The 21,811-nt window shown below is 46.4% G+C and overlaps 1 protein-coding gene across 12 annotated transcripts in view; it reads right to left on the reverse strand.

The window, feature by feature from the left end:
• The window catches only part of TRAK1 (trafficking kinesin protein 1), a 211,307-nt gene that overhangs the window by 28,395 nt on the left and 161,101 nt on the right, over positions 1–21,811 (reverse strand). For all 12 annotated transcript variants that reach the window (XM_038004113.2, XM_073010311.1, XM_038004110.2 and 9 more), the window contains 8 exons: positions 21,489–21,565; positions 13,644–13,760; positions 10,016–10,116; positions 9,017–9,125; positions 6,024–6,102; positions 4,899–5,029; positions 4,201–4,275; positions 3,163–3,300 (listed from right to left, as the gene is read on the reverse strand). In XM_038004113.2, the coding sequence (XP_037860041.1) occupies positions 3,163–3,300; positions 4,201–4,275; positions 4,899–5,029; positions 6,024–6,102; positions 9,017–9,125; positions 10,016–10,116; positions 13,644–13,760; positions 21,489–21,539 (801 nt within the window). In that variant the 5' untranslated portion in view covers positions 21,540–21,565. The remainder of the gene's footprint in view (positions 1–3,162; positions 3,301–4,200; positions 4,276–4,898; positions 5,030–6,023; positions 6,103–9,016; positions 9,126–10,015; positions 10,117–13,643; positions 13,761–21,488; positions 21,566–21,811) is intronic.

Consider the following 21,811-nt stretch of genomic DNA (forward strand, 5'->3'; position numbering starts at 1 on the left):
GGGGGTCCTGGAACCAATCCCCCTCAGATACTGAGGGATGACTGTAATTTCAAAGCCATACTGAGATAAAGTCACATGTAGGCTCTGTGATTTGTTTTTGGCCATGACCCTCTCCCCTCTGGCAATCCAGGCAAGTCTGTAGACCCCTTCTCAGAGTAATATTTTTAGGCAAATAAAATTATGAGGATTATAAAGGAAGGCAGATACATATCAATGTAACAACGTGTGTGTGTGAGTGTGTGTGAGAGAGAGAGAGAGAATGAGAGAGAGAGAGGAGAGAGAAATGAGTTCAGGACTGGTTATTGCTGTCATAAGAGAGAGAGAGAGAGAGAGAGAGAGAGAGAGGAGAGAGAAATGAGTTCAGGACTGGTTACTGCTGTCATTTTGAAGTGGAGATCAGCATCTGTGGTGTTGTGAGGCATCTGTAACAACTGAAATGTGCCATAGGGCCAGGCGCCGTGGCTCACGCCTGTAATCCTAGCAATTTGGGAGGCCGAGATGGGTGGATCACCTGAGGTCAGGAGTTCAAGACCAGCCTGGCCAACATGGTGAAACCCCATCTCTCCTAAAAATACAAAAAAAAAAAAAAAAAAAAAATTAGCCGGGCGTGGTGGCACATGCCTGTAGTCCCAGCTACTCAGGAGGTTGAGGCAGGAGAATCGCTTGAACTCAGGAGAGGGAGGTTGCAGTGAGCCGAGATCATGCCACTGCATTCCAGCCTGGATGACAGAGCAAGACTCCATCTCAAAAAAAAAAAAAAAAAAAAAACATGTGCCATAAAAATACCTGTGATTTCTAATGATGACAAAGTCACAAGCACTGCTAATATCACTGTGATGTGGTGACCTTCATAAAGGAAGGAAATACTGAGTACAATTAGGAACTAATTTCACAAGCCCCCTCAAATTTGGTCTGTGGATCCCAGATGAACTCCTGCCATAAGGCAAGAGAACTGGGAACATAGTTATGCAAAAACTGCTACTCACTGTTTTATTCAGCAATTAGAATGGCTAGGAGCAAAAGAGGCAGATCTGGGTGTTTTGCATGGTGCAATCTTTAGACTGCTTTAAATACCTTTAATGCATAATACACTTTAAAATTAGCCATCTTCAAAAACTGGGCTGTGCCAAGAGCTACAGAAAAAGGCAAACAAAAACTTTACCTCAGCAAATATGAAAGCTGAGAATCCCTCCAGAAGAAACTGAAATGCAAATTTCGATTAGACTTTTCTCACACCATAGTTTAGTTTTTAAAGACAGGTCTGTCCTTGAGAGTGGGGAAGGCAGTGGAGTGGATCCTGGGTGCCCAGGAAACAAGATGGCACCAGGAGCTTACTGCACCAAGATGAGAAGCCAGGAGGGAGGGAACTCAGGCAAGGAGACTGCAAAGCTACACAGGCCAGCGTGCGAGCCAAGTGTGGTTAGCACTAGATCAGGGAATTTGGGGGACTGAATGTTCTTTGCTGCTTTTACTGAGATTCCTGGAATCACTGGATCACCCATCTGTGTCTTAGAAAGCTGACTATGTTATATGTCTTTTTGTTTCCCTCAGATTTCAATGAAGCTTCTTGCGGGGGAGAGGGAGTGGTGGCTGTTCTAGCCTGCCTTTCTGACTTTGATGCATGAGAGCAAAGAAGAAAAGAAATCATGATTTAGGGAAAGTGGGCCAGACAATAAGGAGTGGGGGATGGGGACAGTATCTGCTGGGGGTCATCAATGGGGGCTGAAGGGAAAGAGCTCCAAGGAAAAGGGCAATTTCAGAAGGGATAGAATTTCACAAGTATGTATGCAGCCATCCACTCCTATCTCACTTGGGGGAGTTTCTCTCAAAAGCTCTTCTCTCCTCAGAGAGCATTTAGCATTTCATCACACCATGGAAATAGAGCCAGAATATACAGGAGTTCTTGAGTTTGCTCGTTAGGCCATCTGTATATCTGTCTATCTGTCCATCTAAACATAATGTCCACTAAATGTCTACAATTCTACAACATACCAAGCGCTGTGCTAGGTACAGAGTATTAAAAGAGGAAGGGGGAAACGTTACAAAGAAGACAGGGTCCCCACCTTCCAGGTGCTTCAGTCTGACAGAAGATAACATGAGGAAGCTCAATCCCCGATAACGCTTCCTTACAGCGCAATGATCAGCCAAGGGGTTCAGCCCTGGGTTGCCCAACTTCCACAAGGAGATTAACCTCTTGGAAAATCCCCTTCTCAATCATGTTCCCGCAAAGCACATGAAGCAAATAAGGCCAGGGCTAAAAAATTCGACTGCAGTAAAATAATATGAATAATGTGGCTGGGCGCGGTGGCTCACTCCTGTACCCCTAGCATTTCGGGAGACTGAGGTGAGAGGATTACTTGAGGCCAGGAGTTCAAGACCAGGCTGGATAACAGAGTGAGACCTTAGCTCCATTTTTGAGAGAAAACAAAGGAGAGTGAGTGAGAGAGAGCGAGAAAATTACCAGCCTAAGTACAGAGAGAATTCTTTTTTTCAGATCACAGATACTGAAAGTCACCAAGAGAATGATTAATAAGTGTACAAAGAATCAGCAGAACTGTAATGGCATTTTAAAAATTCTGAAATGTACTTCCAGAATTTTGTGAGGCCAAAATAGCCGCACAGTCCAATAAGGTCAGAAAAAAAAAAAAAAAAAATCAGGAACAGGTTGAATATCCCTTATCCAAAATACCTGGGACCAGTAGTGCTTCAGATTTCGGGACAGTTCCAGAATACACGCCAGCTGAACACACCAATCTGAAAATCTGAAATCCAAAATGCTCCAATGGCCATTTCCTTTGAGCACCATGTCAATGCTTAGGAAGTTTTGGATTGTGAAGCATTTTGGATTAGAGATCCTCAACCTGTATGAGTCAGATCTTCCAAATACCTGAGGTTCCCACCAAAGAAAGTTCCTACTAAATTTATCTTTTAATGGCAGGAGTAGAAAAGACAATAGATTTAGAGGAACAGAAAATAAAGAACCAATTTGTCCTACGTAGTTAAGAAACCACCAGTCAGACTCAAGTGTCCTTGATTTCTGAACTGTAAAATGAGAACCGAACTGTAAACACCTAACTCCAGTGGCCAGAATGTCAGACACTGTGCTCCCTCCTATCACCAGGACCCCTGGTGTCCTCTGGCTGGGAAGAAAGCACAGCTCACCATGGGAAAGAGGCCCAGCGAGTGGTAGCGCCGAGACGTGGTATTGGGCATGGTTTTGTTCCGGAGGTTCTTCAGCTCCTCCTGCGCCTCATGTAGCATCTCCATGCACTCTGCATACTTGTCCTCCAGCTCACGCAGCTGCAGGCAGGAAAGACACAGAGGGTCAGGATCTCCTGAGTACCCAGGTGTACACACATCTGCCCATCAGAGGGCCAGAAAGACACAGCAATCTAACGGAGTTCCCAGCACATGTGGAACCAGCTGCCCTGTGGGTCTGTGGCCAAATAACAGAATTTTCAAAGGCTTGCTTTTTCTTTGACTTGAGGCAAGCTTACAGACTCAGAAATCTTCTAAAATACCAACAATGGGCAAATGAAACAAAACCAACTTCACGCAAAAGAAAAATCAGGCTACGAATGATGGCTTACACCTGTAATCTCAGCACTTTGGGACGGCAAGGCAGGCGGTTCGCTTGGGCACAGAAGTTGAGATTAGCCTGGGCAACATGGCAAAACCTCATCTTTCCAAGAAAAAAACACAAAACTCAGGTGGGCGTGGTAGCCACATCTGTAGTCCCAGATACTCAGGAGGATCATCTGAGCCTGCGGTGAGCCACACTGATGCCACTGTACTCCAGCCTGGGTGACAGCATGAGACCCCATCTCAAAAAAAGGAAAAGAGAGAAAGAAAAAGAAAATCGTCACACTCATGTTTCAAGCCACACCTGTGAGATTCCTCTCCCAGAGTGCTCTGTGTTGTATTGTTTCATTTCTTTGAACAATTTTCGGGCACCTGCGCGTGCCAGGCTCAGCTGGTGTAGAGCCCTGCTCCACAGGTGCCCATAACCAATAACAGTGTCAGTGGGCACAGAATCAAGGTGCAACTGAGTTTACTATCCCAAGAATAAAAATGAAATGAAATTCAAAATAAAAACAGTAGTTGCAACGGACGTGACTAAAGCTGTCCGGGAAGGTGAATCCACCTTCGCTGCAATCAGAGGCACTGAAGGAATGAGGGAGAGGTGCTAGAGGTGCTCACCTCGGCCGTGAGCTGCCGCTGGGCATCCTTAGCAGCCCCCAGATGCTGGACGAGTTCTTCATTTTCAACTGCACACTAAAGCATGGCAAAGATAGATCACTTTCTAAGATACTTAGATAAGTCCAATTTTTTTCCCTCTTATTAACCTAATCCATTATGAACTCATCATCACTTTCTACAAGGATATGCTCATTTTATACTCAAGTTCTGTTTTTTATATAATTTTGAAGGTAAAGTCTTTCCTATATCCCCATTCATTCTCTATAGCCCACCACCCCACCCCCCCACTTCCAAAGCTCTCTGGAAGCATTTTACCCCACACTCATAGCAAAGTCCATTTTGCTGCCTCTTCTTAAATCTGAAGAGGACACTGCTCTACTGCAGCACATAGCTGGTGCACTGTGTAAAAACAAATACCAGACTAGATGATCCATAAGTTAAACTGCAAAAGTCCGTATCTACAACATCTTTTTAATGAATTCAATATAATTTTAGGAGACAACAGGTCACAAATAAGACTCGTCACCAATTCAGGGTAATCAGTTTTGTACCACTGAGTCCATGAAGCTTTTTCTGCAAAGGGGTAACACAAACTACTAAGATATGAAACTAAGGGGCATTGTCTTCCAGAGTAAATGTCCCTTCCCCATCTCAGCACGGCCACTGTCATATCAGCCAGATAAACAGAGAAGCCTTACAGCTTTCGCCTTTTTCTGCAAATCAACGATTTGCGATAGCAGGTGTGTGATCTCCTCTTGCTGGCGAGCAGCATCTTCCGTCTTCTTGGCCAATTCTTCTGAGATACTAGCAATCTGGACATTGGCATCCCCTTTGACAAAGAAACAACAATCACAAGAGGAAGTCAGACAACCACACATGCAGACCCAGAGAGAATGGTTTCTCTGTGGTTTGCACAAGAAAAACCATCCTTATTAAAAGACAGCATGGAGTGGGGAGGGTGCAGGAAGGAACTCATAGTGACCATTTTCCCACATGGAGAAGCAAAGTAGCTTCTTCAGGGCTCAATCAGTTATGGAAAAGAACCTCATCCCATTAGATAGCACTCCTGAGCTCAGTGTAGGGCCCCAAGCCCACCAACCGAGGCTATCTCCCCAGAACAAATCAGGGAGGCTCCGGGGGTCAGAGAGAAAGTGACAAACAAAACATGAGTGCATCTGGCCAGATCCTCACATTCCACACATGAGCACCCCTGTGACTAAACAGGAACCCGCTGCTGCACCCAGTTCTAGAAAGGAACTACTGACTGCACAGCGCAATTCCCTTGGAGTTTTCAACCCATATTCAGAGCCATAACTCATTTGACTAGATTTGAACATGAGGTGTGTTTCGTTACTTAGTATTTTGCTAAAATGCAAAATACTTAGTGTTTTGACCTTTTGTCTTAACTTGCAAACTTAAAATGAAGAAGAGGAGAGAAATATTTATTTGCAAAGGTGAGAACCCTGGCTTCAATGTTCACAAATCAAATTACTGGTAGTAACCTGTTCTTCCACATTTTCAACACAGGTTTCTGTAGCTGGGCCTAACTTAGGCATTAAAAAAAATCCAATATTCCAGTATAAAGCCAAAATTAAATTTAAATCTCCACCTCAGTGATAAACTGAGATAATACATAGCTGACAACTTAGCACTAAATAATAGAGAGGGGGTGCCACGCGAGGTTGGGGAGGCCTCTAGTTTTAAGAAAAATGCTGCTGAGCCATAGGCTGGCAGGAGACTGCACTTTAGCAAGGCTGATGCAAATCTGTCTAGTCATGACAGCAGATGCAAGGAAGTAAGAAGACAGCGGTGCGGGGACATACTCAGCTCCTTCACGCAGTCGTTGACCAGCTGCTGCTCCTTCTCCTCATAGGTGATGGTCTCTGTCTTCAGCTGGCTGGCCTGTGGGCAAGACCCAGGTCAGAGGCCCCACATTCTCACCTGGCCTGGTGGTGCAGGCAAGGGCTGAGGCATACAGCAAGGGCTAACCGGGGTCTGGGAAGCTGCCCTCAGCATTCCCCCACCTGTCACCCATCATATCCTCAAATACAGAAAGTCCATCTGAATTCCCAGCTTAATGGATGTGCACTCTCAAAGCTGAAAACCTGAAAAATGCACAACACTAGAGGGCGCCACACAAAGCTATGGGCACAGGCGCTCTACAGCTTGGTCTGTTAAAAACACTGTAACCACCACCACCCTATCATTGTATCTGTTATCTGTGGCTGTCCTGGCTCATAAATATGGATGCTTTGTGACCTGCACAGTGCCTAGGACCCTACCCTGCCCACAGCAAGCATCCTAAGGATAACCACACAGGAATGCCTAACACCTACTATGTGCCAGGCACTGAACCATGAGGTCCCAAGTTGGAGTTAAACTTGTGTTCAAGCTTAGTAAGAACAAGGTCTAACACAAAAGCATTAAAATGCAGAGGCACAAGAGCCATCCCAGGACTCTGGACAACTTGCCCTGGCTGAAAAGGGTGGGATGATAGAGATCTGAAGGCCCTAAGAAAAAGCCCTGAGACCAGGTGCAGTGGCTCACACCTATAACCCCAGCACTTTGGGAGGCCGGGGTAGGAGGGCTGCTTGAGCCAAGATCATGCCACTGCACTCCAGCGTGGGTGACAGAGCAAGACCCCCATGGAAGAAGGAAGGAAGGAAGGAAGGAAGGAAGGAAGGAAGGAAGGAAGGAAGGAAGGAAGGAAGGAAGGAAGGAAGGAAGGAAGGAAGGAAGGAAGGAAGGAAGGAAGGAAGGAAGGAAGGAAGGGAGGGAGGGAGGGAGGGAGGGAGGGAAGGAGCAGGGGAGGAGAGGGGAAGGAGGTAGGGGGAGGGGGGGGAGAGAGAGAGAGAGAGAGAGAGAGAGAGAGAGAGAGAGAGAGAGAGAGAAAAGAGGGAGAGAAAGCAAGCAAGCAAGCAAGAGCCCCAGTTAGACAGAAGTGTCTCTGAGCCCTCAGTCCTGGCCCCATAAAAACATTACACTTCAGAAAATGGATTTGGGGTAGCAGGAATCTGTAGATGGGATCAGATTCCCTTGGCTGGCTTTGGATGAGTTGCTGGGTGCCCTGGGCTGGAGCATTTACCTGAGGCAGGCACTGGAAGAGGTAGCACTGGACTCAGAATGGGCAGCACAGGCCTGTTGCCTTGCTCAGCTACCGGCTGGCAGAGGAAACCTGGGCAGCCACGTTGGTCAATCTGGGTTTACATGACCCATCAGTGAACAAGGGGCTGGAAGAGGTGAGGTCTAAGAGAACAAGATGTGCAGAAGAGCATCTTGTTCAGATGGGACATGAAGATCTTACTAAGGTGTGGGCAAGTTCAAGTTGACTGACAGTCTGCACTATTAAGGGGCTCTCAGGAACCCAGGGCCAGCCTAGGTGGGCACACAGCTCCAACCTGAGGGGCCTGATAAACAGGGCCATACTGTACCACACCATACCTTGGCTAGAGGACAGAAACTCACCACTAATTAAGACAAACAGTACTAAATTTGCACGCATCGGTGTTTCCAGAGAGGGGCAGTGCGTGAAGGTGAAAAACAAGGGGCTTAGAGTCACAGACTTGCAAATCCTAGCTTTGTCATTTACTCACTCGAATGACCTTGGGTTATCAAAACACCTAGCAGCCTGGAGCCCCCTGTTCCAATGAGAATCAAAGTAACCAGCTTTCAGCCCTGTTGCGAACTCCAAAATAAATAAATAAATAACGTGGGCAAAATGCTAGGCACAATGCCTTGCCAATTAAAAAAAAACTCAAAAGCATGAGTCCCCAAGTTGATTCAGCTCAACCTTTTTGAGTTAATTGTTTAAGAAACATGGCTCTCTGTAATCCCAGCACTTTGGGAGGCCGAGACGGGTGGATCACCAGGTCAGGAGATCGAGACCATCCTGGCTAACACGGTGAAACCCCGTCTCTACTAAAAAATACAAAAAACTAGCAGGGCGAGGTGGCGGGCGCCTGTAGTCCCAGCTACTCCGGAGGCTGAGGCAGGAGAATGGCGTGAACCCGGGAGGCGGAGCTTGCAGTGAGCCGAGATCCGGCCACTGCACTCCAGCCTGGGCGACAGAGTGAGACTCCGTCTCAACAAAAAAAAAAAAAAAAAGAAACATGGCTCTGCCAGGCGTAGTGGCTCATGCTTGTAACCCCAGCACTTTGGGAGGCCAAGGCAGGTGGATTACCTGAGGTCAGGAGTTCAAGACCAGCCTGACCAATATAGCGAAATCCCATCTCTTACTAAAAATACAAAAATTACCCAGGCACGGTGGCGGGCACCTGTAGTCCCAGCTACTCAGGAGGCTCAGACAGGAGAATAGCTTGAACCCGGGAGGTGAAGGTTGCAGTGAGCCGAGATCATGCCACTGCACTCCAGCCTGGGCGACACAGCAAGACTCCATCTCAAAAAAAAAAAAACAGAAAATGGCTCTCTCTGAGCACCCATGGACTACTTCCTTAAGCATCTGATCTGTGGCAGCATGAAAAAAAGGCTGGGTTTCTCCACAGGTGCTGTGGTCAGACCTGGAGAACACCGGGGGAGACCTCACTGCAGGAATGACTGCGAAGGAGGGGATCTCCGACTCTTCCCGGTCCACACACCATGTCATTCACCAGGTTCGCCTGCCCCAGCCAGGGAGGCATGTGTTGGTCTGAAAGGCAGTGCCCAGAGCACAGAGGAGGCACGTCTGCCCAGCGCCTGGTACAGCTTTTCACGGACTGCCACCTTTGAGGAGGGCACTTAACCATGGTTGTCCTCGCCGGATAAGGTGAGTGGGGGCACTTCCCTTCCAGCAGGGGCAGGAGCAGGGAGGGCAAATCACCTCGGATCGAAGTACAACATTCTCCTCTTCAAGGTCTTTCAGCTTCTTTTGAAGAGAATCCAAATGAAAGTAATTCTGGACTGAGGAGGACGACTCATTCCTCTTCAACCTGGGGGAGAAAGTACGCTCACAACCTAGGGAGACGCGTTTCCTCCCACCACCTGGCAAACCACGTTAGAGACACAAAGAAGGGCTTGCAGGAAGGACAATGACCCACCAGACCGCTCTCCCAGCCCCAGGAAGACAGGGCTCCCAGTGCATAGGCTCACCACCAATTCAGAACCCACATCTCAACCCTTTATCCACAACTTGCCACATCACCTCAGAATTCAGGGGAGCAACTCTGTTTAAAGCCTACACAATTCCAGGATGTCTGGGAGTTCATTTAATACTCATAATGCGTTTGTATGTGCCAACAACTTATTCAAGTACTCTGTATGTTTTAACTCAATTAATGCTTATAACTCTGTGACCTAAGTTCTACTGTTATCTCCATTTTACAAATGACAAAACAAGTACAAAGGTTAAGTAACCTAGCCAACAGCGTACAGCTAGTAAGTCCCAGAGCCAAGATCTGCAAGCAGCTCACTGGGCTCTAGAGTTCACGCTCCCAACATGCGGATCTGCTGACTCTCAGAGAAGACACCACGCCTTCTGTCCCAAGGACCTGCCACAGCACCTCTGGCTCCAGAACCCTGAATTGCCTCCAACAGCAGAGCCTAACCCATTATCCACTCATGTGCCAGGGCAAATCAATCTAAATTGACAAATAAGCAGTAAGACCCAGGAAAAGGAAAACTAAAAACCTGTCCATCCATGTCCCGCTAAAATAGTAAAATCAATCTGTCTGAGGCACTTGGAGATGCTTGGTCCAGAGAAGGCTGAGAGCAGCTGACCTCCATTGCTGCTGAAGGTGACCCTGTCTCGGTGACTCCAAGGACATCAACAGCGGTCAGCCTGTGCTCTGGCCTCCAGAAATACAGCCCTCTGGTGACTTACGGGGTTGAGCAAACGGACTCGGGCTCGCTCTCCTCCGCAGCGCTGGTGTAGAACTGAAGCAGCTCATCCTTCATGGACAGCTCATGCCGGAGCTGAGACACCTGCACAAGCAGAGCAGGGACCCATCATTTGCTTCCCAAAAGGTGATTATCGTCCCGACTCACATTCTAATACTTACCACTCAGTGACAATATTTTTCTTAAAATTCACCACTGAAAATGAGAGCATTTAAACTGATTTTGTGCTATTCAAAAAAAATAGGCTTTCATTTGATCTATTTAAAAGAAACACAATTACTTTTTGATAGAAAGCTGTCTAAATCCATCATTTTTACTTTGGTACAGGGAAGAGCAGAGAGGGGACTAGAATGATGCTTGGGGGTCAGGCACGGTGGCTGGCGCCTGTAATCCCAGCACTTTGGGAGGCCGAGGCGGGCAGATCATCTGAGGTCAGGAATTCAAGACCAGCCTCACCAACATGGTGAAACCCTGTCTCCACTGAAAATACAAAATTAGCCGGGTGTGGTGGCGTGTGCCTGTAATCCCAGCTACTCAGGAGGCTGAGGCAGCAGAATCGCTTGAACCCGGGAGGCAGAGGTTGTGGTGAGCTGAGATCATGCCACTGCACTCCAGCCTGGGCAACAGAGAGAAACTCCATCTCAAAAAAAGAATGATGCGGCCTGGCGCGGTGGCTCACGCCTGTAATCCCAGCACTTTGTGAGGCCAAGGCGGGCAGATCACAAGGTCAGGAGATCGAGACCATCCTGGCTAACATGGTGAAACCCCATCTCTACTAAAAATACAAAAAATTAGCTGGGCATGGTGGCGGCGTCTGTAGTCCCAGCTATTCAGGAGACTGAGGCAGGAGAATGGCATGAACCCAGGAGGCAGAGCTTGCAGTGAGCCGAGATCACACCACTGCACTCCAGCCTGGGCGACAGAGCAAGACTCGGTCTCAAAAAAAAAAGAATGATGCTTGTGGGGATGCGACTGTTCAGGGGCTTTGGAAGTAGCCAGATGACCAGCTGGTCAAATAGCCAGAAAAACTGATCATGTTACTAAATGAAAGAAAAGGCCATTCATTCACTTCTGCCAGAACCAAATCCCAACTCCAAATAGGATCCTGGAGATGCCAGCTCTGCACGGGCCAATACAGGCAGCTCACCGACCCTTGCTCTCACACTTGGATGACCACACAGCCCCATTCTGGGATGCACCCTCATAAGGCTCCTGGCAAGCCCAGCCGGACCTCGTTCCATGCTCAATGCTCACTGGATAGGAATTTCAGACACAGGAAGAAAAGAGGCAACCATCAGGGAATGGCTATATTGACTCCTGCTGAGATGGCTTTGCAAATCACCCTGATTTGTACTTAAGGTTTTTAAATAAAGTTGTACTGTACAATTTTTCACTTGCCCTTTCACTCTGCAGTACTGATGAATAGGGAACCAGTGCTATGAGAAGAACTGCAGTTATGTTTTAACTCTTTGTTTGTAATTTGACTTAGGGTCTATGGTTTATTGCAACTTTTCTATATAACAGAGTGAATTATTATGTCTTCCATGGAGAAGACAATTTTATGTGCATAGAAGTTTTAACTTTGACACCTAGACTGATAATTTAATAATATGCCAAAGAGAAACATGTTATAGCTTTCAAATTCAAAGTTCTTCTGAGGGGGAAGAAAGGCATTTCCACTCCCAGAGAGTTGGATCCTCTTTGCGCAAGGTGAGGCTTGTCCCAAGCAAGAACAGTATAGTGAAGAAGCTGACGGGTGACCATTTGTGAGTTACTGGGCGGCATATCCCGCTGCTCACAAGTGGCTGGTAGGGGGCCAGGCTAACCCAGCATGCTTTCCCACCAGTCACATGAGAGGGAATCCAGGTCATGATGCTGGCGGCAGGGAATGCAGGAATCACTTTATTTCTCCTAAAATACAATAGCATTCTCTCTTCTTACATCTTAAAGAAGGCCCAGGATTAAAACTTTTCTTATATAGTGGCAACTATGCTTCATCATATGAAAACTACTGTTAAACCCAGACAACAATGTACTGGGAATAGTTCTAACAAGGAAAAAGGGTGAATACATCTTAGGAACGTGAACAAGGGCATCCACTCCCACTAAGAAAGTTTCTGATAGAAAATAAGGGAGAAGAGGCCAGGCACAGGGCCTAACGCCTGTAATCCCAGCACTTTGGGAGACCAAGGCAGGTGGATCACTGGAGCCCAGGAGATTGAGACCAGCCTGGGCGACATGGTGAAACTTTTCTCTATAAAAAACACAAAAATTAGCCAGGCATGGTGGCACATGTCTGTAGTCCCAGCTACTTGGGAGGCTGAGGTGGGAGGATCGCTTGAATCCAGGAGGTCAAGGCCACAGTGAGCTGTGATTTCACGACTGCACTCCAGCCTGAGTGACACAGTGAGATCTTATCTCAAAAAAAAAAAAAAAAAAAAAAGGCTGGGCATGGTGGCTCACGCCAGTAATCCCAGCACTTTGGGAGGCTGAGGTGGGAGGATCACCTGAAGTCAGGAGTTCCAGACCAACCTGGCCAACATGGTGAAACCCCGTCTCTACCAAAAATGTAAAAAATTAGCTGGGTGTGGTGGTGGGCACCTGTAATCCCAGCTACTTGGGAGGCTGAGGCAGGAGAAGAGCTTGAACCCGGGGGGTGGAGGTTGCAGTGAGCTGGGATCGCAACACTGCACTCCAGTCTGAGTGACAAGGACAAAACCCTATCTCAAAAAAAAAAAAAAAAAGAAAAAGGAAAAAGAAAAGTGGAAAAGAAACAAGGAGTGTTGTCACAGTTAAAATTTATTGTTAGAAGAACAGGGTGATAGAAAAGAAGCTACAAAGTAGGGCCTGGCTCTAAGCTTCTTATCCTTGCCCTAGCAACCCCACCTGACTCCACAGCCACTCTCCTCTGTCCACACCACGTCCCTTCCAGAAAATCAGTATCATTCCTTCTAAACCTAGGTACCCTAAGATAAACCGAAAAGCTCCGTGCCCTTCCTCTCACCACTGATGTCCATTAGCCAAGATCAATATCATGGAAATAAGAGGGTTTCCATCATGAAAACAATAGGCTATTTTTGTTTTGTTTTACACACACAAAATTATACTGTAACAATGAATGTGAGTCACCACTTTCCTCTGTGTACACTTGCTGGCCTCCTAACAGGGCTCCTTCTCCAGCGGCCCAAGCCCAGCCAGACTCAGGAACCCCTGCTTGTTGTCGTGTTAGTCTGGGTGCCCTTCTGCCAAGCGTGGAGCATCTTAATCAGCCTGCATGGTTACAGTCTAGACTCACTGAGGACAAGGACTGTGGCTGGCCCAACATGACACACAGACGAACGACTGAGTAAGGACCGTGCCCACCCTAAGCCATCCCACCCACATGGCCTGAGGAAAGAAAGGAGACACAAGCAGCAGCAGGAGCTGCAGGAAGGTGGCTTTCAGTCCCCAGGTGACTGTTTCAGAACAGACAGTTCTGGGCTCAGGCCGCGGTCGTGCCCTCAGGAGGGCCCTTCCAACTAGAACCCCATTCTATCATCTCCCTCAGCCATGCCCACGGCTCCCAGGCCTATGGCGGGGCCCTCTGGAAGCCTCGGCCTCCAGTGTCTTACCTCCTCCCTGATGTGTTCCACCTGCTCCTCCAGCAGCTCGTTCCTCTCGGTTAGGGTCTTGTTTTTCTTCAACAACGACTGGCCGATGCGAGCGGCCAATTCTAAATCCCGCTCTTTCTACGAAAGGAAAGAGGGAGAATAGGGATTCAAAAGACCTGTGTTTCCTGAAGGAGTCAATAGGTGCTCAGTGTCAAATGAGGAAAACATGAGCATCTAGAAATAACAAAGGAATTAATAATTCACCATCTGTGTTGGCATTTGATACCTGTTAAAACAGGCGTAACCTCTGCCCATATAGTATGTGAGAGCTACATGGACATCACGCAAGGAAAGGGAAGTCTGAAAATGCAATGAAAACAAATCTTTGTTCCTATGGGGAAGAAAAAAATGCTTCTAAAAACAGTTGTTTGCAACTGCTTTTGTTATTTGTGGAATCACTTGATAACCTGTCTCTCCACCTGCGGGCTGGGCTATTGTATGGCCAGGGCAGGGCACAGGGAAACAGTAGCTATTTGTTAAGTGAATGAATGAATAAATATAGAAATTATAAAACGCTCTTACAATGAAGCCAAGAGCTGACACAGGGAGGCAGCCTCTTCAGCATACATTAGGCAGGAATGCATTGAATTCCTTATTTTTGCCTTATGTGAAACAAAAATGTTTAAAGTTTCCCTCAAAAACAATTACATGCTTTTTTGTTTTTTTACTTAGAAAAGGCTACTTAGGCTTTATTTAAGAAAAAAACAACTTTCAAAATGGAGATGTTATGCATAAAATTGCCATATTCAGAGACAAAAACACTCTTAAGGGCACAGAATTTTCTGTTAGCTCAGCCGATGGCATCAATTAGGCAGAGCCAGTACACAGAGGAAAATTCGGAGTGGCATATAAAGGCAGGGTAGCCTCTGCGGGAAGAAAGACGTCCCCTGATAGTGGACAGATGCCATCAGCAAATGCAGACTTAGCGATTTGCTACCACAGTCAGATTCAACTTGGGTGCTGGCAAGGGGAGAAGTCAGAAAAATTAAATCATTTTAGAAGTATATGCTAATTACTCTGTTCATGTGGTTTGAAAGAAAGAATGGAAATATGTCATTTGGGGTAGGAAAAACACTGGGGAGGAGTCCTAGGTTCTGATCCAACACCTGCTATTAACTACCCACATGGTCCCAGGCAAACGGCTTTTGCTTCACAGGGATCAAGTACACTAGAGATTGATTTTTTTTTTTCTTTTTTGAGACAGAGTCTTACTCTGTCACCCAGGCTGGAGTGCAGTAGCACAATCTCAGCTCACTGTAACCTCCACCTCTCAGGTTCAACCAATTCTCCTGCCTCAGCCCCTTGAGTAGCTGGGATTACAGGCACGCACCACCATAACCAGTTAATTTTTGTATTTTTAGTAGAGACGGGGTTTCACCACATTGGCCAGACTTGTCTCAAACTCCTGACCTCGGGTGATTCGCCCTCCTCGGCCTCCCAAAATGCTGGGATTACAGGTGTAAGCCACTGCGCTGGACCAACAGATTCATTTTTCAGGCCACAGGTTTCAAACCCACTGGTGGGTTGAGAACCATTTTAGTAACAGCAACCGACATTTTGTTTTAACTTAAATACAATGGCACAGAATTGAAAACACCAAAGTGCATTATATGTAATAAGAGTATTATTTCATGTTTAAACTGTTGCTTGTCACATATTTACCTATGTGAGTACTGGGTCACAACCTAAGCTGTGTTTCTTACAGCAGGTACTGGTCACAAATTGAACTGCTCCAGGTGAACTATCCTGCTGTAAACTGGGAGAGTATGGGTTCTCTATTTGAACATGGGTTCCCTCAACTGTTAAATGGAGGTAGAGTAAAGGGGCAGGCTAGCTGAGATATTCTAGAAAAACTCTTCTAACTTTATGATTCACTGAGTTTTAGAATAAAGAGAATAATCAGCTTTTATTTCTGACGTCTTAGATATCCACCCAATGATTCCATGCAACTGCAGACATCTCCCTTTGCTAACCACAGGAACTTCACTGCGGTATGAGCGCAGCACTTGAGGTCAAGTACAGTTTGAGAAGACTGGATTCAACAGCACTTTGGCTCCCTCTTGCAGGATGATGGTCTCTCTCCTCCAGGCCTTCCACAATCCCCAAACTGGCAATGCTGTCACCACAGTCCCAGAAGCCAGCCAGGTATCACAGTATCAAAAATGAGCTATAGATAGGCCAGGCACAGTGGCTCTCACCTGTAATCCCAGCACTTTGGGATCACTTGAGGTCAGGAGTTTGAGACCAGCGTGGCCAACATGGCAAAACCCTGTCTCTACTAAAAATACAAAAATTAGCTGGGCGTGGTGGTGGGAGCCAGTAATCCCAGGCACTCGGGAGGCTGAGGTAGGAGAATCACTTGAACCCAGGAGGCAGGGCTCGCAATGAGCCAACATCATCCCACTGCACTCCGGTCTAGGTGACAGAGCGAGACTCTGTCTCAAAAAAAAAAGAGTTGCAGATTCCCCAACTCATTCTCACAATTTGTGCCTCCCCATCATGACCTTGCCTTTCTAGAAACACAGTACATGTGGAGACAGTCCTGTTATGGGGCAAAGGGGACTCGGTGAATCTGCCCAACTAACCGAGATGCTCATCTCTGCACATTTATCTACACTGGCCCAATGTCTACCAAGAAGTTCCCTTGGCTGAGTGCAGTGGCTCATGCCTGTAATCCCAGCACTTTGGAAGGCCAAGGCAGGAGGATTTCCTGAGCACAGGAGTTCAAGACCAGCCTGGGCAACACAGGAGACCCCATCTCAAAATACAAAATTGAAGGAAAAAAAAAAAAAAAAGGTCCCTTATTTCATGGGCCTTTGTCATTTCTGAGACTCAACAGTTGGGCTTATTAGGTACCTAGAGGAAAGGATTCAAAGAACTGTGTGAGGGAGACTGTACAGAATTAAAGTCTCCAGGGGCTGACTCAAAATTAGCACCGAGTCCAAGTGGTTTCAGCTGGATTTGGTTAAAACTGCAATACCAATGTTCACTTCTCTTTGGAAGTGAACTCAAAAATCTAACTCAAGTCTACCAAATGTCTCTACTAGAACTAGTTCTCAGACTGAACACTCAGCAGGTGCTTCATCAGTGCTTAGCTGATCTGCATTGCCTTCATGCATCTAGGCTGCCAAGTTCCAACAAGCACGGATATTTTGCATGCCTTAGTCACATTTTTTGTTTGTTTTTGATATGGAGTCTCGCTTTGTCACCCAGGTTGGAGTGCAGTGGCATGATCTCAGCTCACTGCAACCTCTGCTACCTAGGTTCTAGTGATTGTCCTGCCTCAGCCTCCCAAGTAGCTAGGACTACAGGCACACGCTACCTCGCCCAGCTAATTTTTATATTTTTGGTAGAAATGGCACTTCACCATGTTGGTCAGGCTGGTATCGGACTCCTGACCTCAAGCAATCTGCCCACCTCAGCTTCCCAAAGTGCTGGGATTACAGGCGTGAGCCACTGCGCCCAGCCTTTAGCCACATTTTGTATGCACATTTCAATGCAAACACATCAAGCACACAGCATAATAATGAAGATGGCTCAGGCAAGGCAAGGGACTGCCAGGGTGCCTGAAGAATGCGGAAGACTTCCAGCACACAAACGGCCAGAAACCAACAGGAATTGGGAGACAGGAAGGGGAAGAAAAACAAGTAGAGCAGTGAGCTCAACAATGAAGTCCTTTGTCCTACTCCTCACACCTCAAACCCTGCACCTAAGGGCTGCCTCGCCTCTTCGTGCCCCACTAATGATAAACACTTCCCTGGTCTACACCAGAAATGTAACCTTTAGAGTAATTTTAAAGAACGCTCTCTGCCAGAAGAAGCAAGAAGTCATAGCAAATGGGTATAAAAATAGAGTTAGAATAAGATCTAGTATCTGACAGCACAATAGGGTGGTTACAGTTAACAATAATTTATGGCACATTTAAAAATAACTAAAAGTATAATTGGAATATTTGTAACACAAAGGAATGATAAATGCTTGCTTGAGGTGATGATACCCCTTTCTTTCTCCCCCCTCGCCCCCCTTTTTTTTTTTTTGAGACAGGTCTCACTCTATCGCCTAAGCTGGAGTGCGCTGGTGCAAGTACAGCTCACCATAGCCACCAACTCCTGGACTCAAGCAACCTTCCCACTTCACTTTCTGAGTAGCTGGAACCACAGGCATGCACCGCCATGCCTATCTCATTTTCGGAATGCACATTTGGGCAAAGTTTGCCTCCTCAGTTACAGCATCTAACTTTTTGTAGAAACAGGGTCTCACTATGTTACCCAGGCTGGTCTCAAACTTCTGGTCTTAGGCAATTCTCTCACCTCAGCCTCCCAAAGTGTCTGGATTACAGGTGTGAGCCATGTTGCTCAGCCTGATGCCCCATTTACCCTGATGTGATTATTATGCAGCATATGCCTTTACCAAAGTATCTCATGTACCCCATAAATACATACACCTACTATGTACTCAAAACATCGAAAATAACAAGTTATATTAAAAATAGTTATAGATAAAATGGAAATTTAAACAGAAATGTTATTGTAGAGTCTCTAGTTTTTTCTCTTTAATATTACTGAGGCAACAGGCTGGTTGGGTTTTTCTTTGAGAATTACAAGAATGAAAAAAACCTCCCATTTCTCTAGCCAAAATATGATTAATGTTTACTTCTAAAAACAAGAAAACAGGTTGGACATGGCAGCTTATGTCTGTAATCCCAACACTTCGGGAGCCCAAGGTGGGAGAATCAGGAGTTTGAGGAGGCCAGGAGTTTCAGACCAGCCTGGGCAACATAGTGAGACCCCATGTCTACCAAAAAAATAAAAAGGATAAAAACCAGAAGACAGCTAGAATATGGTCACTGGATTAAACTACAATGAGAAACAGAGACCACAAACAAGTAATTTAGGCCCTTGGAAATAAGCTATTAAAAGAACTAGTTCCTTTATTCCCCCAAGAAATGAGGCAAGGTAGAGCTCATTCTAACTGCCTCCTCCCTCTCCTCACTATGCTTTCAAAGCATAGACTTAAAAAAGACTGTAACTTGAGTCTCAGCCCCCTTTTACCAATGAACTCTAGCGCTGACTGACACACCTACTAGAGATTCCGAACAGCCTGCCGCCTACACTTAGCAACTGACTCATCTCATTCACCAATTTCAGGATAAAAAGCATGACTAAGGGGCCAGTGGAAGCATCCTCTCTCTAACTGAGGAGGACACAAGCTCTGCCCAAAGGTGCATTCCAGACAGCAGCAAGCCCAGGCGAGTCACAGCATCTTGTTCCCCTTAAAACCAGAAGCGAACTCTCCACGCTGGTGGAAGGCTGTGCTTTGGGATCCTGTGCAAATCCGCCAGTACCCCACTTGCCTGCCTATAGCAGGTATGCAAACCACGGCACGAGAACAGAAGAAACAGAGCCAAAGCCCAGGAAAAGCATGGCACAGGGCAACAGCTACATGACTGGGAGAGTTAGACTTTAACCAGGACACCCTCCTAGTTCCAAGGAAAGGCAGTAACTCAGGCGTGAATCTTATCAGGACAGGAACAGGATGGCATCAGACATGGAACACATAGACACAAACAGACGCTGTTGCCATGATGACCCTTTAAAAATAAAACAGGCTGGCTCTGGTGGCTCACGCCTGTAATCCAAGCACTTTGAGAGGCCAAGGTGAGAGCATTTTTTAATTTAAAAATGTGAGAGATTCAAATAAACAGTGGCTGTAGTTTGGTTCTAATTTTGTTTTGTTTTATTTTTTGAGGCAGAGTCTCACTCTGGTGCCCAGGCAAAGTGCAGTGGCATGATCTCGGTGCACTGAAATCTCCATCTCCCGAGCTCAAGCGATCCTCCCACCTCAGCCTCCCGAGTAGCTGGGGTTACAGGCACACACCACCATGCCTGGCTAATTTTTGTATTTTTTGTAGACACGGGGTTTGGCCATTTTGGCAAGACTGGTCTCAAACTCCTGTGCTCAAGTGATCCACCTGTCTTGACCCCCCCAAGTGCTGGGATTTACAGGCGTAAGGCACTGCACCAGACCAGGAGGACCGTTTGAGCCTCAGAGTTTAAGATCATCCTGGGCTATATAAGGAGACCCCACCTCTACAGAAAAATAAAAAATACATTGTTCATCCAGCTGGATGAACAAAACAAACAGGACTGTGGGGTGACTCCCAAGCCTGGGGCTCAGCAAGGGCACAGACTACTTGGGGATAGGGTTGGGGCCAGCTTCAAAGGTCCCTGGCAGGCCCTGCAGCACAAGACTGAGAAGCAGGAAAGAACTGACGTAGTTAAATGCCATAGAAGGCCAAGGGTGGGAGAGCAGGAGCCATGTCCCCAGTGACAGTGAAGGGCTAGAGGAGGATTCAGGACCGTGAGCAATGGGTGGCCTTGACTACACAGCGAGGAGCCTTAGAGAAAGGGTGAGAGGGTCACAGAGGGCATGGACGGTGGCACCTGCAAGGAAGAGTAAAGCAGAGAGAAGCTAAAATCTCACTGCTGAGACCCCAAGAGTTTGAGTGGTGGCCTTGGAAGGTACAGATTTAGGACCCCTCTCAGAAGACTCAATGACCTGAACATGGGCTGATGAGTGGGCGCCAAAAGCAGTCTGTAAAATCTGGAGAGCACTGTTGGGGGAAACGGCTGCAGTAGAAAGGGGTCAGCAATCAACCATTTTCAAAAGTCAGTGGTGCCAACCAAGGAAAGGCAGCCTGCCACGTGGCTAACACCAAAGACAGCCGCAACTGGAGTGACACCCAAAGGCTGAAGGCCGGTGCCCCAAAATACCGCCCTTGACACCCTGTCACATAGCCAAAAACCCTGACATCACTTCTGGGGAGCTGATGAGTTTGTGACTCAAACAGGAGTGGACTGCAGGACCAGGAAGAGAATGCTGGATGTGCAGAGGTAGAAACATGGGAATAGAGAGACATAAAAACAGTGAAAGAATGCCACACACCCCAAAAAAAACCTCTGGGAAACCAGTCTGGCCCAGTTTCTGTCTGAGCTTCAACCCTGACCTCCCACTGGTTGAAAACAATGACAATGATTTCTGTGTCCTCCACATAATAATCACATACCCCAAAATCATTCCAGTTTCTAGAGCAGAAGCAAGGGGCTAGAAGGCAACACCTGTCTATTTAAGGCCTGATTCAGTGAAGGGGGCAGTGTATTAATGATGGAGATTTATTCAACAAATACTAAGAACCTACCATGTTCTGGCCTGTTCCAGGCATGCAGATACACTTATACCCATCTGTTTCTAGAGACCTTCGTCATACTTAATTCTCAACTGCAACAGAATACTCAGAAGAAATTCAGAGAACCAGTCTCTAAAATATAGGCAGCTCACCCAATCTTAAGCAACTTACTTAAATTTTTCTTGCCATGCTTATTTTGCTTATTTCTATGCTGACACTGCATAATATTCCAGTAGCCTAAGTCAAAACTTAAAATACATTAGGAAGACACAGATGATGATACATTTTTCTGACATTTTTTGGATGCACTTAAAATATATCATTAGTCAATGTTTCAGGATTTTTTACACTTACAACTGGATATTCTACCAAGTATTTAAACGCACCACATTTAGTGCCATTAATATATTCCTTTAAAAACATAAAATATCTGCACAAAATTATAGCTATAAAGGCCTACGTAGCTACTAGTTCAAAAAGTAAAGCCATTACATTATACCTTGAAAGAGACCAATTTCCAAGATTCCTCACTGAAACAGGTGATAAGGCATGCTTTAATCAGTATCAATGAAAACCAGTCGATTATAAACAACTCTTTTGCCTTCCCCTGGAGCACTTACCTCCTCAAGAAGCCGAGTGACAGCATCTATGTCATTATATGTCTTAGTCATCTGGCCAACTCTTTCAGCACATAAAACTGTAAGAAATAAAAATGACAATGAGACTCCCGATGTCACAAACCTGCCAAACAAATGACTCATGTAAAAAAGCGTCCCTAACATTGTGCCTGCACATTAGGCACGGAGGGTCACTGGCTCTGCTGGGTTCAACCAATGTACTCACCACCACCAGATTTCACTTCTCAGTTCCAGTGACTGGAGGATGAGCAGGGGGACTTGTAACCCCTGTGAAACCTTGACATTGTGTGTCTGTGTGTGTGAGC

Source organism: Chlorocebus sabaeus, chromosome 22, assembly GCF_047675955.1.
Source record: "Chlorocebus sabaeus isolate Y175 chromosome 22, mChlSab1.0.hap1, whole genome shotgun sequence".
Lineage (NCBI taxonomy): Eukaryota > Metazoa > Chordata > Mammalia > Primates > Cercopithecidae > Chlorocebus > Chlorocebus sabaeus.